Source organism: Antennarius striatus, chromosome 5 (genome assembly GCF_040054535.1).
Source record: "Antennarius striatus isolate MH-2024 chromosome 5, ASM4005453v1, whole genome shotgun sequence".
Lineage (NCBI taxonomy): Eukaryota > Metazoa > Chordata > Actinopteri > Lophiiformes > Antennariidae > Antennarius > Antennarius striatus.
In genome coordinates this window covers 5,503,257-5,520,704 of record NC_090780.1, presented here as the reverse complement: position 1 = coordinate 5,520,704, position 17,448 = coordinate 5,503,257, and the positions used below count along the sequence as shown (strand labels likewise).

Here is a 17,448-nt window from a genome sequence, read left to right as displayed (position 1 = left end):
ATTGACAACTTTTGTTAATTCCGTCTCTGTACTGTGTTTGGCCCAAAAACCAGTTTGATATTTTTCAAAAACATTACGAGAGTTTAAAAAAATCATTCAGCTGATTAAAAACAAGTTTTTCTAAAATCTTGCTTAAAAATGGCAGATTGGATACAGGTCTGTAATTACTGAGGACTAGTGGATCTAAATTGTGTCTCATCACAATGGGTTTAACTATTGTGGTTTTGACAGGATGGGAAAACACCCGTCTGAAGCAAGCAATTAATAATGTTGAGCAAATCATGGTCCAAGAAGCCATAAACTAATTTAAAGAAGGATGTGGGGATGGGATCTAAAAAGCAGGTTGTGGGTTAAAGTTGAGAAATAACCTTTATCAACATCTCAGCATCAACCAAGACAAATTTCTCTAGTGTTTCCTCACTTGTAATGAGAGGTTCATTGGTATTACAATCCAATATTTGATAGTGGGAGGGGTTTGACCTTATGGTATCAATTGTAGAATTAAAATGGTAACGTATCCAAGTAGGTACTAAACCAGATTTACTGAGATGCTCAGAGATAAATCGGGGAGATTATTACTGGAGATGTGGGTCCGTAGTGGTGCTCCTTGGTGAGGGCTGTGGCAGAAATGGGAACTGCAGTACAATTGTCGGATATGGCACTGCGCGGTTTTTCTTTTCTCTGAATATCCATAAGATGAATGTTCGTATCTTGAGGACTACCTGTAAGATGCTGATTATTCCTCAGTGCTTCTTGAAAGTCTATATAACCAAGACTTACTCGCTGGATTTACAGGATAAAACAAGAGGAAATAACAAGTGGTGTATGCCACAGATGAAGTTGTCGAGGAATTATTATGCACATTGTGCCTCTGATATTTGTGTCGCTTGCGACCTGTTGAGAAGATGACACTAGTGTCATGATTATGAAGCTCATATTACTGTGTAGGCAGCACTGTGGCGCATTTGATAACGCTGTCGCCTCACAGCAAGATGTTCTGGGTTCGAGTCCCGATTTGTGCAGATTTGATGTTTTCCCCATGTCTGCGTGGGTTCTCTTCGAGTTCTCTGGCTTTCCCCCACCTCCAAAACATACACCTTAGGTGAATTGATCATCCCAAATTGCCCGTAGGTGTGAGTTTGTGCTTGAGTGGTTGTTTGTCTTCCATGTGGCTCCGCAGTGCATTGGTGTTGTGCTCGGAGTGTCCCCCACCTCTCGCTTGCAAGTCAGCTTGGACAGTCTTCGGCAATCCCTGTGACCCGCAACGAGTGGAACAAGCAGTAGAAAATTAATGAGTAATAACGTGTTCAGTCTAGTACATTTCTGCTGTTGACTTTCAGCCAGCATGAGTCTGTATTCACACAAGAGTATACTCTGGCTGTCACAAACTGGTGCTGGAATTGCTTGTGGCACCATGGAAGTGATGTCAGAAAACAAATGAGGCCCAACAGTGGCCTTTTATGCTGGTGAAAACAGCCTTTGTAATTCTGAAACACTCTTGATGCATAGTCAATTGTATACAGTATTCCCTCGGTTCTATGCATTTCAAGATCCGCGGCTTCACTACGTTGCAGATTTTTAAAATCATATAATAGACTGCACATGCATCCATGTGTGCACTGTGTTCCAAGACTCGCGGTTTTTTCCAAGCTTACTTTTGCCTTGTGAAGTGGAATTTTTTCTTTGTGAAACCTTTGCAATGGCTCCCAGACATATTGTTGGTTTAATTTCAGTATGGGAAGGGTTCATTAACATTTAGATTATAGTAAATATTTAAATATTTGGTCGCTATATGGCAGATTTTTGTTTTTTGCGGGTGGTCCTGGAACACATTAACCGCGAGTAAGAAGGGATTACTATACTGCATACTGATCAGAGAAGTAATTCATTTGTCCAATACTCAGGTACGCTCGGCTTCTTTCGGTTTACACCATAAACTGCACTGTGTACTGTTTACCATGAATAAAAAAGCGTAGAAATAGACGCTGTGTTTTACTTTAATAAAAGATATCCTATCGAACTTTGAACACAAATGCGCTACGGAGGAAGCATCCTGGGCAGTTTGCTCGGCTCCCAAGTGAGTCGCGTTCAGGTACACTCGGCTTTTTTCGGTTTACACCATAAACTGCACTGTATACTGTTTACCATAAATAAAAAAGGGTAGAAATAGACGCTGTGTTTTATTTTAATAAAAGATATCCTATCGAACTTTGAACACGAATGCTCTACGGAGGAAGCGTCCTGGGCATTCGAGTGCGCTCGGCTCCCGAGTGAGTCGCGTTAAGGTACGCTCGGCATCTTTCGGTTTTGCCGAATTTTTGGTCGAGTTCAAAGACGTAAAATTCTCGGATTTTATGGTCGAAAACCGAACAGAAGCGTTCGAAAACCGAGGTTTGACTGTGTGTGTGTGTGTGTGTGTATTTATATGTCAGTGATATACAGCAACTTTTGATAATTGTTTATTTATATACTGTTATAATCCCTGAAGTGAAATTAATAGCACACACAGTAATCAGTCAATTGCATGCATATATACAGGCTGTGTGTTTGTGTGTGTGTGTGTGTGTGTGTGTGTGTGTGTGTGTGTGTGTGTGTGTGTGTGTGTGTGTGTGTGTGTGTGTGTGTACAGGCTCTGAACACACGCACACACACACAAAGGGGCCTGTAGGCATGCAGTACAAGATTGAGGGACGGGCAGCTCCTTCTTGGTGTGCCCTAATGAGCAACCTGTAAAGGGGGATGGTGCCTTGCTCAAGGGTGCCTTGGCAGTGCTCGGGAGGTGAGCTGACACCTCCCACTGTCAGCTCACAGTCTGAGTGGCTGGGCGAGAGCAAGAATGAAACCACTGATCTTGTGATCACTAGATGACCCGCTCTAGCACTATGCCACTGCCGCTCTTGTTTAAATTTATGAGGGTCAATGAGTAAATACTTGTTTTGTATTGAGGCTTCAGTCTCCCACTGGCTTTTCTCTCTTTCCTGCTTTCACTACTCAAGGGAGGATTCAGGCCCATCCAGGTAATCGCAACCTCTGTCTAAAATGTCTCAGCAGACCTGCATGGCATGATGAAACTCGCCCTGAAATGATCCACTCCCTTCTGATTTTTAACCTTGCACTCCTGTTCATTTCCATGACTGTGTACTCAGTAGAGGGGCCTGTTATCGTCATTTGATCTCTGCCCTCTTTTTACCTTGTAGAAAACCAGAATGAGACTCTTCCCTTCATAATTGTATCATTTTGCACCATTCATTACACATCTTTAAATTCTTGCAACTTGATAGCATGCAGAATGTAAGTTGTTCTTTATTCCTCCCTAAAATGAGTTTTATTACATGCCGCTTCACAGCGGTGATGTATTGTGTAATTGATATTGTTCTTGTGTTCGTCCGTCCGTTTTTCCGTTCGTTAGTATGTCCACCAAATATCTCCGCAACTGTCGCAGATAGAAATATGAAACAAAAAGATTGCTCGTGCAGCAAGGGGAATGAAAATGAGATGATGAACTTCACCTTGAGAAAAGTAGGTCAAGGTCAAATTTCAACTTTTGTATAAGATAGACAAGGGAGAAGGCCATTTGAGTAAAGACCATAGATCAAAGCTAGTGCTTTAGTCTACCTAGCTTTGATCTACGGTCAAAGCCAGTGCATTGCTAGCTTTGACCATAGGGTAGGTCAAAGCTATGCACTTGTCAGGTGCTACATTTATGGTACCCTGACCTACCCTGGAAGTAGTTCAGGGCAAGTTGCGGGATGTTGCAGTCTCTGACTACCTGTCTCTGGCTCCGTTCAGACTGGGCCACATTGTCGGCCGATTTGACAGGTTGTCGAAACAAGGACGTCAGGTTTGAGGTATCATTCAGTGCATGTACAGTATTTTCTGCACTATAAGGCGCCCTGGATTATAAGGCGCACCTTTGATGAATTGTTTATTTTATAATTTATTTCATATATAGGGCGCGCCAGATTATAAGGCGCATATAATAAAAAAATTCAAATAGATTTAAAACTAGTGGCTGTAGTTGCGCTATTGCGCTATAAATATAGTTTTGATCGATCGGTAGTCCAGTTGGAGGTGAGGTGCAGCTATATGCTGCTGCACTGTGTGTCCTAAACAATTTTTAAACTAGCTTTTAATGTCAGGCTGCTAATTTACTGGAAAATGCAACTGACTTTGTTGGTGTCTCACCGCTGTGAATCTCACAGCACGTCGCTGCAGACAGAATACACAAGCCGAAATGCGCCCCCCCACCCTCCCGTAACATGTTGTTTCAGGTATCAACTCAGTGCATCAAATCAGTGCAGCACAACAGGTACCGTTGTCTAGCAGTGACTTGGCTCTTGAAATTTCAGAAAAAGCTGGAAGTTCAGCTTTGAGGGTCTTTCATTCACCTTTATGCCAGTTTCTCCGTGTGTTTCCACAGACTAATAGAATGGACCGTCACCAGATACCAGACTACAGGACAACGGCATTTTTAGACCAATTAAGTTTAAAGTGGGTTATTTCCGGCGCCAAAGTAGTTGGGAAATACTGAGATCAGTCAGTCAAACTTTATTAATAGAATTGTTGAAAATTTTTTTGCTACGTTATCGTAACCAGGTACCGCTGCTCTGCCGTCAGACAACTCTGCCAGCAGGCTGCTCTGCCGTCAAGTCAGTGAAAGCTGGCACTTCGGCAACGCCCCTTGACTACTGTTGTTAGGGGGCGTAGTGTCTTCTGAGGGTGCCTCCTGGGGCAGCATGACTGCAGGCCAGACTTCCAGCTGTTTGTCAGTGATCTTGTTTTTAACCAATACTAATATTAATATTAAGCCATATACAAGGCGCATCGGATTATAAGGTGCACTACGGGATTTTTAGAAAATTATAGGCTTTTAGGTGTGCCTTATAGTGCGGCAAATACGGTAATGTGTGAGGTCATATAATTGCGACGAACGTGAAATTTTGCTACCTTAGCGTATCGGGGATATCAATGTCTGGTAGAGGTGGAGAAAATCTCACACACACCAGACATTGTCAACTTCTGCCATTTTTTACCTCTGTAATGCGCGACGCTCTTCCTTCTGACACCTTGCTCTCACGTCACAGATATAATGTCACGGACCGCCATATCCGATCGAAATGTTTGTAGCTGTTCATCTGTCCATATCCGATATGAAACTACCTCCCAAATGTGGTTTCAATCCGTCCCACAAAAATAGGATGTGGTATGTGACTGTTCAGACTACAAACGAAATATCCAATATCAATCTGGATGGGCTACAAATCGGATATAAGCTACCAGTGTGAACAAGGCTTTAGACTGTTTTCCAGCATTGATTATTTCTTTCCTTCATTTGAGTTGGTTATTCCCAGCTAGAAGTATATTTGTGTGGAATTCCATCACAGCTGTTGGTTGCAGTTGACCTTCTGGCCATTGTGGACACAAAGCCAAACAATGTTGACCTGGTTAAAGTGGTGGTGACTTGATTTATAGAGATCATTGTAGCTCCAGTAGCTGCAAGTATATTTTCATTGTTTTGTGTGGTTCATGCCGATTGCTGTTAAAATGGCTGCCTGCAATAACCCAGAAGCTGAGGAGATGCTTAGGGACTGCTTCCAAACCACGAACTGGAATGTAATTATTGGCCCACATGGGGAGGACGTTAAGGGGTTGGCTCAATGCTTAACAGATTATTTGAACTGCTGTGTGGACATGGTCGTCTTGTTACTACCTCAACAACAAAACCTGGTTTACTAAGGAGGGGGGTTGTGAACATCACTTCCTCTCCTTGAACGCCTGAGTGTATCCTTGAATGCCTTGCACACACTGAACCTCCTCTACCAAATGCAACTACTGGGCACCCAACATCACTGGATCCACCAGGAACCCCACATGGCTTTCTCAACACACACTGTTATTACCGCTGACCAGCTGAAATCAACTCTGAGGAGGCTTTGTCCTAGGAAGGCAGCCGAAATGGACCCGGTCACCCCAAGACACTTTTGGCCCAATGCTATGCACTGGGCGACCCTCTTCAACAGGTATTCAACCTCAATCTAGGGCTAAGGAGGGTCCCATAGTTGTGGAAGAGCCCCTCCATCGTCACTGTACCCAAAGGAGACGCCCCACAGAGCTCAACGACTATCGATCAATCGCTCTTACCTCACATGTGATGAAGACCCTAGAGCGACTGGTTCTGGAGCTCATGCGTGCCCAAGTGACAGCTGCGATGGACCCTGTTCAGTTTGCCTACCACCTTCAGGTTGAGGTTGATGACACCATCCTGTACCTCCTTCAACGTGCGCTGACCTACCTGTATGTCGGGGGCTGCGCTGTCACGGTACTCTTCTTTGACTTCTCGAGCACCTTCAGCACCATGAAGCCCCGGCCCCCGCATGACAAACTGGCAACCTCAGCCTTGTGGATCAATGACTACCTGACCAACAGACCCTATTATGTTGGTGACCAGCAGCACAGGATCCCCCCAGGAAACTGGGGGCATCAGATGGTACAACGAGAGTATCGTAAATTGGGGGGGTGTCATGGTCAGTAAGATCATCGACCTTCCTGACCATGAGTGTGGGGGAGGTGATGAACTGGAGAACTACTGGGGTGGTAACAGGGTGTCATGTGGTTGATGATGACCTGTCTCATACTATTTTGCCTTATGATGGACGTGCCTGCACACCATATGGGCGTCTACTTTGGGATCCAATAGGATCAGGAACCTATAGTGCAATTTCAGCACTCTTATTTATGCTGTTAGGTTTTGTCTGTATTGGTCTATAAAGTCGTGTTTATGTAGTTGTGCTCAAAATAATAGCAATGTCTTTAAAAAGGTGAGTAAATGTAAAAATTCTTCAAATAAATTGTGTTTTAATGAACACAAATGCATTGGGAACACTGCGCATTCTATTTCAAAGCAAGGAAAATTTAAAAAGGAATTAATTCTTATATTTCACAGAAAGTCTAGAAATGTAATGTTCAAAAAGCAGCAGTGGTGAGTTTAATTAGGGAGAGCGTTGATTCTGTGGTGAAAAAGAGGTGTTAACAGGTAGTGATATTGTATATGCTGGCTGTGCATTTGTCCTGAAAAACGGAGTAAAATGGGTCGTTTAAGACATTGATGAATTTTGACATTTACTTACCTTTTTAAAAGTACTGCTGTTTGAGCACAACTATACAGTATGTCTCTTGCCCTTATATCCTACGTGTATATGACATGTTTATTTCTGACCCCATTCAGTTAGTGAAACCTGTCAAACACTCATTGTCACTTTCATCCATTGATCATGTGTGTATGGGCCCTCTGTAGTACACCAGCAATGTGCTTTGACTTCCTATTACCAAATTTGATTTCAGTCAGACTTTTGATTTCAGTAGAATTGTTTTTCACAACTTTTGTGTAGTTGACAGTTTGGAATAGGCAGTGAAAGTAGACACAGCGGTGTTGTGTTAGTCATGTCTTTCATAATATTGCTTAGTAATTGCTATGTAAAATCCAACCATTAGAAATGTTTAGGAAGCACATTCTGGGACTAGATGACAGTTTGATGACAGAGGCATTTTAATAGACGTATCAAATTGTACATTTGTGCCTATAAGTAATACTGCAATGTACACCTCAGGCTAGTTTTAATGTAATGATCTGCCGAGTGTTGTGGGGTTGTCGCATGGAAATGTGTTGGCTTGTATGTATTTCAGGAGGATGGCAGAATGTTAAGATCATTGGCTCTGCTTGTTTACTTCATGGCTTTTGTTGTTTTATTTGTTGCTTTTAGTTTTTCCAGAGGACTCAAATGCAAACTGCAAGACCCACCATTCCTACAAACACACCCTCCATACGGCCCGGCTCTCAGACCCCTGCAGCAGCTGTCTACCCCGCTAACCAACCAATCATGATGACCATGACACCCATGCCTTTCCCTTCCCCACAGGCTGCGCAATACTACATCCCACAGGTGACACACACAATCTAAACATGTTAACTATGTTTTGTCGTCAATTCAAATGGAGCATAAATTTTTTCCCACATTGTTCAATAAGATGATTGATCCCACTGCCTTGTCTGTTTATTAAATATAAAGCTGCAGCCATTCTCATTTAGCTGTATAAGAATGAAGACTTGAAACAGGGGTACACCATTAGACTTTTGAAAGTTACCAAACCTGCCCAAGAAAAACTTCAGAACAAATGGTTATAACTATATTTTTCAATAATTGGTATTCATGGACTCCACATATTCCCACTGGGTTGAGGCTATGCAACCTCACCTGTATGCTTGGTGCCGGACAGCACGTAGAACTAGCAGACTTTGAGCGTTGGGGCAAATAATACTCATCTTCATTACCTTCTACTGACACCAGGCAGTTCTCCCGTGTCAATTCATTCTTCTTAGTCCAACCCATCTTGAATAGCAGAATCACCCTTTACAGTAAATTTTACCTCAAGAAATTAGTGCACCCCTGGGATGCGCTTCTACGAAATTTGTGCATCCCAACATGACATTTATGTATCCCAAAAGTAATAACAGAATATACTATAGAAGCATACGCAAGGATTGAGTTTGGCAATAGTACAATATAAAAACTAAACAAACTGTTAATTTTTAACGATTTTAGTAATAACAATATCATAAGTGTTTCAGTAAAAGGAAAAGAAAGTAAAATTACATATTATTTTTATCAAAATGTTAAAGCCTGAAAGTCATTCTTAAAAAAAAAAAAGTTTAAGAGATAAAGATTTAATAGTTGTTTTTTTTTCCTTTTGCTTTTCACTCAACAATTTTCTTTGCCTTTAATTCATATGTTCTCTTTTGGACACTGCACCAAGATGGCAGAGCCTTCTCCACACACATTTTTTGTAAGCTGCATTTTGTCTTGGGTGCTGACATTTAGTCATGCCTCCCCCATGGAAACAATTGCGTCCATTACGGTACAAATGTTCAGATTTTTACTGGTTTCGCTTGGCCTCCTCTGAATCTTCTTCGGTACTGTCCACAGTAATATCTGTCTCTTACGTTTCATTAACTTTTGATTGATTTTTATTCAAGAAAGCACTCATTGTCACTTTCTCCAGCTTTCTCCAACATCTTTTTCGTAGGCATGGTGATAATGTGAGATCAACTCGTCGCTCTCTCACCGCAGCGTGTAAAATGAGCAGATGCTGTATTGCCGTTTGGTCGATTTTATTCATTCATTCATTGTCACAACCGCTTCATCCGCTGTTGCGGGGAGCTGGAGCCTATCCCAGCTGACTGGGGGCGTGAGGCGGCAGAAACTAAGGACGCGTCGCCAGTGTACCGCGGAGCCACACAGAGACGCACACACTCATACCTACGATCAATTTGGGACCAGCTAATTAACCTGAAGCATATGTTTTTTGTGGTGGGAGGAAGCCGGAGAACCCAGAGAGAGCCCACGCAGACACGGGGAGAAGATGCAAACTCAACACATAGCAGGACGTGAACCCAGAACCGCTTTACTACGCCCCTGTGCCGCCATTGGTTGATTTTAATTAGGTTGAATCAAGCAGATGAGTCTTGTGACGAGAAACTCACGCGAGATCAAAAAACAGTGGCGATTTCCGGGTTTGAAAAAGGTAGCATCGATTTTTTTAATTGTACATATTTAAAGCTTACATCCCAGGGACGCACACTGTCTGATGACTGTGCGTCCCTGTCAAAAAATGTGCGTCAAAGGCGTAAGGATGCACGCAAACAAGAACACTGACCCTGTATTGGGATGGAGAGGCAGCTTTGCAGCTCTATCAGCTTAGTTGATAGGCTCTAGAGCAGGGGTATTCAATTAAAAGTCACGGAGGTCATCTAACAATTTCCTCTTAGTAAAAGGTCCGAACCCAAGTCCAGTGTGTGTCCTATAGCCAGTCCCTATGCTCACATTATCATTTATTATCAATTTTCAATGCAGGATATGTTTAACTGAGTGCACATTTAGCTCTTTTACCTCACCATAAATGAAAGTAGACCCAGGCATATAAATTTCAAGCCTTTATGTTAGATTGAAGAACACACAAACCTCAGAATTAAAAAGAAAATGTAAAAAGAGTTGAATAATCTTTATTCTCATAAATTAAAGACATCCCAGCCTAAGGAACTGAAGGCCTACACTTCAAGTGAAAAAACATTAACATGTTCAGAAAGCATAAATAAAAACTGGCTCTTTCAGGAGAAAAATGCAAACAGAACTTTCTTCATGAGAGAAAAGGCATGTGGCCTGCCAGTAATTTACTTGTACACAAGGTGTGCACAAGGCACAGAAATTTTGATTTTCTTCTTTTTTTATTGATTACCAGTCTTAAGATGTTTTATTTTGAAAAGTGACATCTGTGCGGAATGACGCACAGACGAATGCGTGCGTCTGTCTAGCTCAGGGGTCTGCAACCTGTGGCTCCAGAGCCGCATGCAGCTCTTTAGTGCCTCCCTTGCGGCTCCCTGCAGATTAATCACAAAATTAAAAAAATAATACTTGACACAAAAAAAATAAAGATATTCTACTTATAGCTAAAAATATTTAAAAAACAAAACTTATTGTTGTAAATTTAATACGCTTTATTACGTTATCATCGTTATCGTGTTGTTTAAAAATTGAGTCAGGCTCCTTTTAGGACAGCTCAGATGCACTCTGGGGTCCTAGGCAGTTGTTGCCCTGGCTTTAGAAAGCAGTGGTGATTGGTTGGCAGCACAGTGGGCGGGTGGTGAGTGATGTGACATGAGTCTTGACCAATCGAGTGAGACTCCCGGTATCTCTGGCTACCTGAGGGCGGGTCTACCCGCGGCACTACCACTCTGTCCTGGAGGGCTGCCGGACCATGGGACCATGTCAGATTGAGAGAGTCACAAGGATTCCACATTCTACTTAATAAAGGCAGCAGCGCTGCGGCCATTCAGTGGTGGGTGGAGGAAGTCTACTGCTTGTCGGTACAGATACATGTGCATATATATATGAGTTGATACCGATTAGATGGGAATTGAAAGTCACGCTAGCCACGCTGAGGATAAGGTGGTTCCAACACACAAAACAGTCCCCCCGATGATATGTCCAATAGGTGGTGATTACATGAAGGACTCATTAAAATAATGAAAACAAAACAATACAGAAAGTTATACATGCTACTCTCTGCAAAGACAGTGAAGGAGAAAAGATGCAATATCACCAGTCAGCCAATCTAGGACATTAATTCAACTCCAGCATTATCAATTAAATGTGATGAGTCGTGTGATGTGATCGATATCGAACAGACAGCGCTGTTGTGTGTAGGTATGTAAACTCCAACGAGCCGCAAGAAGAAATGATAGTTAATAGCACTGCTTGTTTAGAACACGTACCTAAACATGCTCAATAAAAGTCTTGAGGAGCGGAAACACTGTTTGTCATTGGAGCTGAAGCTGACTATTCATCAGGGATAAACAGTGAGGCTTCCGCCCCCCCTCCAGAGACATTCATCACCATCACACACTGAACAGGGATTACTGTATTTAGGAGCGATCGTTGATATGTGAGCTGCATTTGGGAGCAGATTTAACAAGTTCATCAATGCAACAAAACATAATACAGTAATATAGTAATGGAAGGTAAAGCACCAAATATGGTACAACAGAGTTGTCACATGGTGTGTCATTCCAGGATGCGCTGCATAGAAAATAATGAATCTCATTATGCATTAACTATGACTAGTTAATCAATTTGATAGTAGGCTAATATAGCTAATATAGACACTTAGAGCTTGTGTTACCTTCATATAAAGCTTATAATTTTTTGTGGCTCCCAACAGGTTTGATTTTAGTTTTTTTGGTTCTATTTGGCTCTTCGAACGTTTAAGGTTGCAGACCCCTGGTCTAGCTAGACTCTAGCTTGACAGGTCTCGGTTACGTGACAGGTTGTCATCCGTACCCCTAAATTGAGTGCCCACAACTGCGCTAGTGTTCTGGATTAAAGTCAAGGCAGATTATCCTGAAATCGCCCAAAAAGTATCGAAAACCCTGCTTCCATTTCCAACCTCCTGTCTTTGTGGAGCGTGATTTTCTGCAGTGACCGTAAAGAAAACCAAACTGCGTAGTAGACCGGACGTTCGAAACACACTTCTGGTGTCATTGTCTCCCTTTACCCCTATATCAGCGGTCCTAAACCACTAATTCTTGTTATGGTAATTATTATTATTTGTTTGACATGTTTACCCTTTTATTGGAAATGATCAGTATTTCTCCTACGTTGAATGCACTGATAGTAAGTCGCTATATTTCAAAATAAACCTCATCAGTGCAGTCACTTGAATAGTTTTCAATCTAATTTTTTCCTACAATTATTTTGTTTACAGAGATGTTGATTATCAGTTTATGAAAAAAAGGTTGTTTATTGTCTGTTGATGTCTGCATTTTCAATGAAACCACAGCAGATGATTTATTATTAGATTACAGCTGTCCTGGCATCATTAACAATTATCGAGCAAATGAAGACCGGTCCATATTGTCTGTGATGAAACCGGTCCTTGGTGCAATAAAGGTTGGGGACCGCTGCTCTAGAGGACAGTACAGCCAGAGAAGTTCTAACGTATGTTATAGAATTTTTATTCCTTCTATTTTTTGAAAAAAGTAATGAAAGAAGAAAACAGCAGACTTCAAACTTACCAGCAGCTGAATTTACTCAGAGTGGCTTTTGAAGCTGGTTTGTTACAAAGAGGACCTAGCAGACAAAAAGGGTCAGACTAGAGAGCCCCTAACTCTTTATTTCATTACCACAAAAACATACATTCAGTCAAACAGAACCTGGGAGAAATTTGAGCTGCAGCCATCTGTATCTTCTGTGGCCTTGGGGTCCACGGTGCAATTCAAATAAAAGATACAGTATGTCAGAGATAAACAGAGGCAATACCTGATACTTTTTAGATGAAACTTAAGCACTGCAACAGTTCAGCAAACTGATAAGGCAGAAAAGAACCACAACACTCAACAGTGAGTCACAGGTGTCCTGCTGATGGAAACAAAGAGCAGGGAGAGTTGGTTCGTAATTAGAATTGGCCCTCCATCAAAGCAGACATCTTAATATATTTGTGAGTCGAAGGTATTTTTCTACCGTCTTTCTTCAAGAAGATTTTTTGACTCAAACATCAAATATTTCATGTGGTACACTACATAAACAATTTTTTATTGCTGGGACATCGCTGAATTTTAGTTAAACATTTAGTTTCCTGGAATTCCAAGAATTTTAAGCTGTTAAAGGTCTGGTTCTGACCTCTTGTTTTGTTTAGTTCAAGTTTCTTCATAGAAACACTGGTTGCAGTGTGTACTGGTTAGATATTACCAATTGTGTAAAAATACAAGACAAATCAACTTTTTCCTTAGGCTGATTAAAATCTTGTTGTATTTTTCCATTGTGTGTGTGTGTGTGTGTGTGTGTGTGTGTGTGTGTGTGTGTACATTTAAAAAAACGGTCCTATCTTTGTCTGTCTGCCCTCTGCAGTATCGCCACAGCACCCCTTACGTGGGACCTCCTCAGCAGTATTCTGTGCAGCCTCCGGGGTCTGGTACCTTTTTTCCAGGGCCGGGAGAGTACCCAGCCTCATATCGTGAGTAATTGACCCAACACAGCTGTACATCAAGTACTGTTCAACAACTGATGCCACATTTATAATCTGAACTCGCCTTACAGTAAGTCAAACACACACAACCAATTAGACTTGTATATGTTTAAAGAAGAGACTGTATGAGCACCTTAGTAAACTGCATTTTCATTTGTGTTCTTTCAGATCCCCTCAGGTACCACCCACCTGTCTCACCTTCTGTTCCCGCACCCGTTCCCACAGCCGGCCCGCCATATTACCCAGGACAGACTGTCTACCCTCCTTCACCCCCCATCATAGTGCCTACACCACAGCAACCTCCACCAGCTAAACGTGAGAAAAAAACAGTGAGTATCTTAGTTGTTCCTTTGTTTTTCTCGGCTTCTGTGGAGGCTGTTTTTGCTTACGACCTGTCAAATTTAATGGCAAGAATAATGTTTTTAAGGTCTCCTGTATGAGATGTCAACATTTGATAATTTATATATTGTGTACTTAGAAAATGGTCATTGCTTGATCAAACAGGTTAAATATTAAATCCTGCATAGTTTACCCATAAATGACAGTGATGGGCCCAAATACATAGGTTTGCATTGAACATCAAACTGAACTGAATGAAATGTAACTACTCTGGTGTACTGACAGATTCTCTCATTTTAATCTATGCAACTCTGCACCAGCTTTATCTGCTCGTTCTGATGGCTGTAACTGGAATGCTTATTTACTTTTCAGATCTAACTTGTCTTAACAAAGAGATTTCAGCCTGATGAAAAGGCTCAAAAATAATGTGTTACTCCACATTTTGAAAGTTGGTGGAGTGGAGTAGTGCTGTTTGTAACCTCAGAGACTGGGTTGCAGTGCTTATTGGCAAACTTTAGCCTGAACTGCACGGCTGCCCTCTCCATCTATTCGGCTCAGCTTCCTGCCTCTTTTTCTTATAAGATTTGCCTATCACAATCATGTGCATCAGGATTGATTGCAATAGATTGCTCACGTAGGCATACAGATATTGGCCTACTGGTGATGGTAATCAGATAGTGATATGAGATTGTACCAGTCAGCGTTTCCCAGGCTGCACCACAGGGAGGTTTCTGTATCAGCAGCTTGGGCTACACTAATGACCAACCACTCCCCTCACAATGCCACTGCTTCATCTATGGTGATGAGTTCTCCATCAACACTCAAAAAGAAAACTTCAGTAACATCGAAACCACCCTGGAAAGTGCCCTCCAAGACATGTCCACCTACTACAGTAACAACCATCTAAAACCCAACCCATTAAACCCCCAGCTATGCAGCTTCCACCTGAAAAACCAAGACGCAGGAAGAGAACTGAACGTATCATGGGACGGGCACGAACTCCTAAATCATCCCCGTCCCATGTGCCTCAGAGTCCCACTAGACAGGAGACTTTCCTTCAAAACCCACCTTCAGAACACCAAAGCCAAGGTCAACACCCGCGAATAATATTCTGCACTGAGTATTCTGAGTATGCGTGCTCAAGCTGCAGCCGCTCCCACCACACCAAACTGTTAGACACGGCTCTCAACAACACCTGTTGCATCATTGCGGGTTGCCTAAAGACAACACCAGTCTTGTGCCTCTACGCACTGGCCGGCATTGCCCCCCTCACATCAGACGCTCCATCGTTGCACAAGATGAACGGAGAGCACATGAGTCTGATGTAAGGCGCACCCTGTACGGACACACAGCACCCCCATCCAGACTAAAATCCAAAACCAGTTTCCTGCATACAGTCCCCCCTTTTCAGTCTACCAAGGAATCGGCTCGGACCAACATGTGGAAGGTGGAATGGCACCAACCCAACACCTGAGCCCAAGAATGGAAGGAGAAAGGAATAACGTTGACTGAATGCCTCGCCAGCGGGCACGACCTCCCTTGGCCGACCTGAAAAACCCTCAACAGACTGCGAGTGGAGCAGAGGAGGTGCAAAGCACTGTTGAAGGCATGGAACGACCTCAGGGAGGAAACGTGTGGCTGTGGTGCAGTACAGACAATGCCCCATCTACTGGAAAACCACATGCCCCCCAGAGCAGCCCCCAGGACCTGGCAGAGCCGTCCCTATCAGCTGTATCCTGCGCCAGACACTGGCAGAACGACATCTAATATTGCAAAGGGCTCAAAGAAGAAGATCAGGATTGATTGACTGTTGATGATGCTAAACATGCTAAAAGTAGAATACGCAACTTCTGTAGAAGATCTTTCAGTGTCATGTTAACAAATGGGGGACAAACCAGGGCAGGGGCTCTAATTACATATGCAAATTTTGTTAGCTTTTCCATTGACACTATTTGCAGCCAGATATAGTAGTTTCTTGCTTTATCAACACAAAAATATTTCATTCCTGTGGATTCACCTCCTGTCATTGTGGTACATATAGAAAAATTGTTAAAACTTGTCCAAGTTATGGCCTTTCTAAGACTTGGGTGCTTTAGTGAGTTGTGTTTTTTGTACCATTGTCCTCCCAGATCCGTATCCGTGACCCCAATCAGGGTGGCAGGGATATCACTGAGGAGATCATGGCAGGCGGTTCAGGGAGCAGAAATTCAACGCCTCCTGTCGGTCGCTCCTCCTCTAGCCCTACATCCCCACAGGTATGACTCTTTCGCTATTGGCTTATTCTATAGGTACAGAGTCAGCATAGCATTCAGACACTCTAGGTAGAGGTCACAAGAGGAATTTCATCTTGATTGGTAGCTGTGCTTTTGACCTGTCTGAATGCAGTCTCTTTGTCTATGGTCACTTACTTAGAAATGCTGACCTCTAAAGTCATAGTTTATTTCCTCAAGATGCTGATTCATTTTTGCTTAGGACTGATGTTGATAGAAAAACTTGATAAAGTCTTTCCGCAATAGTTTTTTTTTTAATTTGGTAAAAGCACTTTTTGCATCCTGTGGAATAATTTAGTCAAAAGACTTGCAATAGTAGTAATGAGGCATTTCATCAACGTTACACACAACAGAGTATGTCACATCTGTCATTTTTTTAAAATGTTGTGGTATTGTCTCATAATAATAAATTGCTCTAACAACTGTTTCAATTTTACGCCTTCTTCCTTTCTGTCACTGTTTCTTTTCGTTCACTCTGTCCTTTACCAGTATGTTGCATTTGTACAGTGCATGTCCTCTTTCTTGGGCAGAATCCACACAGATTCTGTCATCTGTCCATTCTGTCCTTAAAAAAAGTGCCTTGCAATGTAGGGCTGCCACGATTCACCGACTAGTCGACCATTAAAATTATCGATGCATCTTTTTTTTAATTTTTGGTTTTCTCTCTAAACTGCTGCAGCTTCTCTCTAAACGGTTGCACCTTCCTCTGCCACTTCTTTCTGTCTGTCCTTGACACACACTACTGCACATGTATCAAGGACACACATGCGCAATAGTGGTAATCGGGACCATGATACCACTAGTTATACTAGATAGGTTCTGGTATCATGTCTACATGGCGGCAAAGGAGCTCAAATGTGTGGAAGTCTTTTAAGAAAACAAAAGAGATTATTACAGTAGTCCTTTGCTGTAACATGGCTCATCTTTCACAGATTTTTCACTTTGCGCACTTTCACAGATTTATTGTTGCAATTTTTGCATGATGACATGTCTTGTCTAGCTTTGATCTATGGTCTGAGATATTTTCTATCCTGAAATATGTTTGCACATATCTCAGGAACCGGATAAGATAGAAAGGCGTTATATTTATAGGTCTTTTATTAAATGACCCTCGCCTATGTAAGTAGGTCAGGGTAAAAGTTTGTCAGGGTATAAGCACACTCTAGTTAGTAAATACTTCAAACGCATGCATACATGTTAGTTTGTGCAGGCCCATGTAGCACACGCACACTCACACAAGGGGGCCTGTGCGCATGCGGGGGGA

The 17,448-nt window shown here is 42.3% G+C and overlaps 1 protein-coding gene across 3 annotated transcripts in view; it reads left to right on the top strand.

Annotated features, from left to right (window-relative positions):
• LOC137594909 (eukaryotic translation initiation factor 4 gamma 3-like) overlaps positions 1-17,448 on the top strand; it is an 87,368-nt gene that overhangs the window by 31,061 nt on the left and 38,859 nt on the right. For all 3 annotated transcript variants that reach the window (XM_068314538.1, XM_068314537.1, XM_068314539.1), the window contains exons 6-10: positions 2,997-3,017; positions 7,761-7,940; positions 13,458-13,563; positions 13,744-13,904; positions 16,044-16,169. In XM_068314538.1, the coding sequence (XP_068170639.1) occupies positions 2,997-3,017; positions 7,761-7,940; positions 13,458-13,563; positions 13,744-13,904; positions 16,044-16,169 (594 nt within the window). The remainder of the gene's footprint in view (positions 1-2,996; positions 3,018-7,760; positions 7,941-13,457; positions 13,564-13,743; positions 13,905-16,043; positions 16,170-17,448) is intronic.